The sequence below is a fragment of the Cyprinodon variegatus genome, unplaced genomic scaffold, assembly GCF_000732505.1.
Source record: "Cyprinodon variegatus isolate N-32 unplaced genomic scaffold, C_variegatus-1.0 Scaffold3, whole genome shotgun sequence".
NCBI lineage: Eukaryota > Metazoa > Chordata > Actinopteri > Cyprinodontiformes > Cyprinodontidae > Cyprinodon > Cyprinodon variegatus.
In genome coordinates, this window is record NW_015150456.1 from 2,458,438 (window position 1) to 2,466,360 (window position 7,923).

The following is a 7,923-nucleotide window of genomic DNA, read 5'->3' on the forward strand; positions in this document are numbered from 1 at the left end:
GTTTTTGAAAAAGACACCTTTACTTATTTCTTTAGAATTTTTTTGTTATTGTTAAGCATTAATATCATCCTATTTTGATCAATAACTCTAAGACTACAGTGCAGATACTCCAAAATCGCCACAAAAACCAAGGGACTTCTGGTGATCATACTACAACAGTTGTTTATGAACAATAAAACTTTGCTTATTTTTTAGATTTTTTTTATTGTTATTAAGCATTAATATCATCCTATTTTGATCAATAACTCTAAGACTACAGTGCAGATACTCCAAAATCGCCACAAAAACCAAGGGACTTCTGGTGATCATACTACAACAGTTGTTTATGAAAAATAGAACTTTGCTTATTTTTTTAGATTTTTTTATTGTTATTAAGCATTAATATCATCCTATTTCAATCAATAGCAGGCACTCAAAAATCGCCACACACACCAAGGGGCTCTTGGTGATCGCACTACAACAGCTGTTTTTGAAAAAGACACCTTTACTTATGCTTAAACGGAGGAGTGTAGAGCCACAGTAGACATGTTAGATAATCAGCTAATGACCATCAGGTAAACTAAGCTCTGCCTGAGCTTTAAAAACTCAATAAAAGTCTGGAGTTTTTCAAACAGCCGTAGTCTCTGACCCAGAGTTCGCCCAAACTGTTGATGAGCCACCTTTAAAAAGTCATCAGCAGATAAAATGTGTGTAATAAGGCACAGCAGGCAGCCTCTGTCACTGAGGGCTGATGGATCTGTTAACACAGCGCAGTCTACGGCGAGCACCATTTTATTTGGCATTTTGTTCTGCGGCGCTTCACCCCCCTCCAATCCCATCTTTTATTCATGAAGTCACATTTACATATTCATTAAAACAAATGTCAGCAATCTTAGGAGCGCTGTTGTTTTTCAGAGAGGGTTATTACTGCAGATGTTTTCTGATGTTGCATTAAAATGTCTCCTCTTAGTTAACCCCCTGCTCCGCCTCCCGTCTCTGTTGCAGTACAACAGCTACTTAGAGTTTACAAAGTCACTTCCTCTCAACCCGTCACCGGAGATCTTTGGCATGAACGCCAACGCAGACATCGCCAAGGACCAGGCCGAGACGCAGCATCTGTTTGACAGCATCCTGCTCACTCAGGTAACGGCACACCCAAAGCTGAACCATCAGGGCCTGATGAACGTTTCATCACTCACCAAGTATGCAAAGCAGCATTATTAAATCTAAGGTTTGTGAGTTCAACACCTGAGCATGAGCTGGAAATCTAATGCAATTTATATAAAATGTATCATCACACCCTTTTGATAGATGGAAAAAAGCATCTGGCAGTGGAGTTTTGTACAGGACATGGCTAGTTTAGCTTTTAGTCTTAGTTTATGAGTTTTTTTACTTCTTGAACATGTTTTTAACGTGTTTGAAATTAAAGCTTTAGTATTCCAGAGGCAGACTTTACCAATTTCAAACAAGAAGTATGAATGTTTACATTTGATCACTGCTGCACTTTAAGAAAATGGAAATGTCATGAGAGCTGTACGTTTTGTATAAACTCTGTGAGTACAAAATGACAATAAATGTTGTCTAACTCTGAGTCACTACTATGGTGGAAACTTGAATTCAGTTTTTAGTTTGTTGCAGTTTCCATTGGTATGAAAGCCTTAAAGGAATAGTACACCCAAAACATGATTAGCCTTCATTTTCTACTCACCCCCATGCTGAACAACACTCTGGAGTACTTTTTTGATATCTCAAATGCATCTGGAGATCTGGGAGGCTTCTTGCTGTCTGCTGACATTCAAATAATGGAGGTCTATGGCGCCAGAGGCAGAAAGGTCCATAAAAGTCCACAAAAAACGTGTCAATATTCCTCCATACTGCTCGTCCAATGTATTCCAAGTGTCCTGAGTGGGTAGCGTCCAGAATTTACTCGAAACGAAGTCATTTAGAATGTGTTTAGAGCATAAACAGTAGTGTATAGGATTTCCTGAAAGCGCGTTCACGACGCTACGGAAACCGCGGCAGACCAAACCAGATGAAAGTGCGCATTCAGCGTCTGCTCTGCCGATAATGCAAGCGTAGAGAAGAAATGTGCTGTTTACCTGTGCAAAGAAAGAAACAACGAAAGAAAAATGTCTGAGGACTTCAGTGTTGAGGAAGAGCATGAGTTCTTTGCCGAGCTGAATGCGCACTTTCGTCTGGTTTGGTCTGCCGCGGTTTCCGTAGAGTCGTGAACGCCGACCTTTTAGTCCCGCCTTTGAAATCGAGCTCTAACAGTTCTTTACCAGACAGAAATGGCATATATTCATCATATCAGTCTGGCTGGCCATGCTATCTAAACTGTGCGAAGTTCAGCTACTCGTTCCTCACCTTTAATGGAATCAACAGTAAGAATCGTTCTGTTGAAAGCAAAGGAACTCCAGAGTGCTGTGCTGAATCAGGGCAGATCAAGGCTTATTGTCCTCAGGAGACAGAAAAGCAGATGTATACCTTATAAAGGTGAATAGATTTGCACGTGTCACTCGATAACGCAAGAAAAAATGATGTAGGATCGGAATTTTCAGTTTTACTTTCTTATATTCTTACTCTATGAAATAAAGGAGACTGTTTTTACGTGTTATGATGGCTTTTCTGCAACACCAACAGTAAAACAACCGTAAAGCTCCGCCATTTTTATTCTCATATTTTTTCCAAAAACAACAGAACTTCCTGCCAACCCTACAGAAGCCTAAACAGTTGGCAAAGTGCGTCTAAATCAAATCTGACTCATATCCAACAAATGAAAACAGAAATATGTTCTAAACTCAGAAAATCAAATTTCACATATATTTTCTATAAATGAGGCTTAAAAATGTGTTTTTGTTAAGCTCTGTGAGGCTGGCTATACCTATGCAGCCTGTAAGGCAAAGGATGGAGGGAGGCTGGAAGGCCTCTAAGCTCCAGATAGGAATGTCAGGATGTCCCTTTGCTAAATTAATAATCAATAGACGCATCCTGCTTCCTTTTCCTACCTCCTTCCTCACTGCCAACACTACTCGGACAGCGCTTATCATGGTGACCACTGACGCACCTCTGCTTTAGCTTAAGAGACCTTATTGATTTGCCCTATTCAGATGGACTCAGACAGACCCAGAGTCCTTCTGGGAAGGCCATCCAAACCTCTGATGTCAAACTAAATTTAAATTGATGGACTTTGACTAAAGCTGCTCACTTTATCAAATTACAGTCCTCATCACATCATAAATGTGTGCAACATTTTGAAGGACAGAAAATTTAGTAGGGACATGCTTGCCAATTCTCAACATCAGTAATAAATTGTGCTTATTAGACGGATTAACATAACATTCAATGCCAGATCTTGCTCTATAATTTTATTGGCGGGGATTCTAGAGCCATTGAATGTTGGACACATTGTGATGGAGCGGGAAGAAATGAGTCCACAGCGGATTAATCATCAACCTTATCACGTTATTCAACACTATTATCTTACATACGTGTTTTACTTAAATAAACGAGCCCTAAATATGAAGTTAGAACGATTCCAGAGGCTTAAATTATAAGCAAAAAATAATAATTTGACTACAGTGCTATAAAATTAGAAAAGTTTCACCATATTATGTAATAATATAATACATTCTTACTTCAAAATGTAATAAAACATGACTACAACCTTTTTTTTTAATGATTACCTTAAAATGTATTATAATCCAAGTTGCATCATATGATAACATTTTTTTACATTTTGCACTGTTATTTAAAAAATGTCAGTCCTCTTTAAAAAAAAAAAAACATTAACACACACAGGAGGATTTAGAAAACAAATTAACCTAACAGCCATGTTTCTGGACTGTGGGAGGAAGCAGGAGTACCCGGAGAGAACCCACACATGCTCAGGGAGAACATGCAAACTCCATGCAGAAAGACTCAGAGCGGGGAATCAAACCCAAATCCTTCTTTCTGCAAGGCAGCAGTGCTACTCACTGCCACTCCCAATTAATATATATATATATATGTAATAAATATGGTGTTTTGGATTCTAAACATTCAAACTGTTGTAATTTTGTTAAACTGCTATACTTTGGTGATTTAGTTTCTCATTTAGCTTAATTTACTAAGTAAGAACATCAGTGAACGTCTTTTTTTAATGCATGGACCAGTAGAAACAACTGATTTCCACTTTATTTTAATCAACTGGGCACAAACCGTGATAAACATTTCTGTTTTTGGCCTAATCTAGAAATCAGTGCTGGGAGAGACTTTGTGATGTTAGCAGAGCTTTACATTTTTTTGTTCTCAGGGCAGCATTAAAGCTTGGCTCTATGATGTGTCTATTACCAGCATGTCTTTATTTATATCTGTTTGCTTAATGTCCTCTTCTTTCCTATCAACACATGCTTGCTTTCTAAGCACAGAAAAGAAGTGGATGCTGCTCCGTCATGCAGCGCAGCTAAATAAACGCTATTTAGGTGATAACACAAGGAGTTAATCCACTGTTAATATTCAGGAGACCACATTAAGGTCATTCTACATTATTGTTACCATTAATCAGTGTAAATACACCTCTTTTTTCTACTTTTATTTTCAGCATACGAAACAAACTCTCTGCATTAAACCCATACATATCAGTGTAGAAGTGCAAGCTCTATATCATGCCATTCAGCAAAGTTACTACTTTTGGCATTTGACCAATTAGATCAGTGGTCCCCAACCACCGGGCCGTCATTTGGTACCGGGCCGCACAGAAAAAAAAAAAAAAAAAAAAAAAATTTTTTTTATTTTGAAAAATATAATAAATTGCGGTATTCTCTCCCAATTACATCAGTCGGTGCATCTCTGCCTCTTCACACAGGTTAATTCACTTCAAGACTCATCCTATCTATAACATCCTATCTTTGTGAAGCAGGATTTTCTGCAGTTACAGCGACCAAAACAAAGCTACGGAGCAGACTGGACATCAGGAGCAAACTTCGTGTGTCATTGTCTCCGATTACGCCACAATGGGACCGGCTTATTGTTTTATTTTTATGTTGTTTGTATTTGATTTTATGCCAGTCGTATCATTTTACTTGATCATATTAACCCCCGCCCTGCCGGTCAGCGCGCGGGGGAGTGGGCGGTGTAGGTGTTGGGTAAATACGATCAAGTAAAAGACGGTCTGCCGCCCCCCCGCCGGTCCGTGAAAACATTGTCTGTCATGTAGCGGTCCGTGGTGCAAAAAAGGTTGGGGACCGCTGAATTAGATGAATCTTTAAATGATATATTACCTACGGTAAATTAAGTTTAAAAAAAAAGTTAAGTCAAGAAAAAAGGATAAAACGCTAATTGAAAAGTTAAAAAGTAAAGTTAATAAGCCTGGTTAACAATTATATTTAGGTTTAAAAACTAAAAAAATGGAAGTACCAGTATAAGTATTAATGCCTCTAAGGTCATGTTGTACCAAAAAAAATGTGTTTCTTTCCCTCTGAGTGTTTTTCATGAATTTCCTATAGAAGCACTTTTGTTATTTTCCTCAACATATTCAAGTTTGTTGGGTTTTTGTTGTTCTCACATTGATATGTATTTTTGCCATCACATTTTTTTAATGTTAGAAAGGTCTTAAGGTCTTGTCTTGGATTCCTATAACAGTATTGGCTTGAAATTCTGATTTTTTTGAAAGTGTTTCACTGAATGCCCTATAAATGGTTAAGGGTCTTGCTCAGGGACCCAAAGTGACAGTCTGTTGGTCTTGAACTCACAACCTCGGAGACCCAAGCTCAACGCTCTAACCACTAGTCCATCAATACCCGAAACTCAAAGTTTCTGCTCCAATTTATGTCCAGTGAGACTCTGTTTAAGAAGGAGCAGCACCCTCCAGTGGACAATTGCAGCATTGCAACACTAAGCAAAAGTTATTCATTATTTAGAGGGAACAAATATCTTTTAATAAAATGATGAATGATAAAGATTCATGCTAACAATCCATAAATTTCACATTAATATTTCAGCTTTAAATGCAGAGATTTGTTCTAGAACTAAAATATTTTCCTTCCCCAGTGTGTAGCCTTCCCCAGAGATCTCGTTGGACCTGTGTGATCCCACATCATGATACCACAGCTCTGAACAGTAACTCTGGCTTGGCTTGTCCTACATCTTACCTTTCATTGCTGCTGCAAATCACATTTAAAGGATTTCACATTAACACCTGCTTGAAGATGAAAGAGGCGCTGCTCCTCCTTCACAGTTCTATCCCATTTATTTCTACATTCCCATATTTCCAGTCCAAAGCTGCTAGTGTTTGTTTCTCAGCTCTGCACATACTGTCAGCAGTTTATTTCCAAAGCTACAGACATTTGGTGCAACAGATAAATGGACAATTATCTCCGCACGCTTGGTGACTTCTACATTTAAAGTTAAATTTAGAGCTCCACAGACTCTGGGATTTATCCCTGTTAATTCCATTCAACAAGATTAATATCGGCGTCAGTCATGTGTGGACTTCATTAGCATCTAATACGCTCTCATCAGTCTCAATGATCGATAAACAGGGACACACTTAAACTGGAAAGAGGCAGCTATTTATCATTCTCCTACTGTAACCCGGCACCATTAGCCAATGATTATCCATTACCGCTGGCTGAACATGGTGTAGGTGAATGGTGCAAGTCAGAGTGAGAGGAAAGCGGAAGAATCAGAGATAGGAGTGAATAATTATCAGCATGAATGAGCCTTAGAATCGTTGATGAGAGTGTGTCAAATTGGCGTGTGGGAAGAAATTGGACGGAAAATGTTGTGAAGCTCTTCAGCTTCTGGTGTATGATTAGATTCTAACATTTTATTCCTGCCGGAGCTGCAGCTCCAGCTGCTGTCTGCAAATAAAGAAAAATAAAGTTAGAATTACTGTCACCCTGTTCCTTTTGAGCTAAGTTTAAATCACTCATCAACACGATGAAAGAACTTTGACCTTTTTTAACATCAGATACTCTGAAAAGGAATTCACGATTTGACACGGGAGAGGCATCAAATGATGGTTTTCTCCAAAAAGCCACGAGCTGTCACTTTAATGAGAAGCCACCATCTTCTGATAAGGCGCTCTGTGTCTCTGATCAGTCCCGCTCTGCAGGCAGAGACGCCAAATCCTCCGACGACATGGTGTTTGAAGTGGCAGCCGATATCCTGAGCAAGCTGCCTGCAGACTTTGACTTGGAAGCTGTGCTGAGGCGCTTTCCCACCAGCTACCAGCAGAGCATGAACACAGTGCTGGTGCAGGAGATGGGCCGCTTCAACAACCTGCTCTGCACCATCCGGGAGTCCTGCATCAACATTCAGAAGGCCATAAAGGTAAACACAACGTTTCTGCAGAGGGAAGCTGAGGGTTTTGATTGTTAAACTTTGTGCTTCTGCACTGATCAGGAATCTCTACTTCTAAGACTAAATATTCCCTGATTCTATTAAAGGCCTCTTATATAAATAAGTGGGTCCAAATCATTAAGACTTAAGGATCTTAAATTTCTGAAGCACAGAACCAATATTTTCTCATTATTTCCTCCCATCTGCTGACAAATTACAGAAAAACTGCTGGAAACAGACTCAAAAATCCAATACTGTAAATTAATTTACTAGTCAATGATTCATTTCCTGTGGATTAAATAACATTAGGGTTAGAGGAGGGGGGGGAGCCCATTTTAGAAGGAATTATTTGGGTCAAAATCATTCATTTTCCTGGGATCATAGAGGGGCTGTTGCTGGGAGATTCAGTGTGTAAACGGACTCATGAGACAACCAAGAAATGGTGATGAAACAGTTATCAGCAGGTACTTCAACCATACTGTAATTAATAAATCCATCGAATACAGTGAAGTTTAAGGAACTTAGAATTTTGCTGCAGTTTTATTCATAATACAGATGTTTTAATGTATAAAGATCTGTTGTCCACTAGTCTGAACATGTTGGCATGACGTTAGAGATTGA

At 38.9% G+C, this 7,923-nt stretch overlaps 1 protein-coding gene across 1 annotated transcript in view; it reads left to right on the forward strand.

Moving 5' to 3' along the window:
- The window catches only part of dnah7 (dynein, axonemal, heavy chain 7), a 129,979-nt gene that overhangs the window by 110,540 nt on the left and 11,516 nt on the right, over positions 1-7,923 (forward strand). Inside the window, exons 55-56 of the mRNA XM_015371242.1 lie at positions 985-1,122; positions 7,063-7,293. Of these exons, the coding sequence (XP_015226728.1) occupies positions 985-1,122; positions 7,063-7,293 (369 nt within the window). The remainder of the gene's footprint in view (positions 1-984; positions 1,123-7,062; positions 7,294-7,923) is intronic.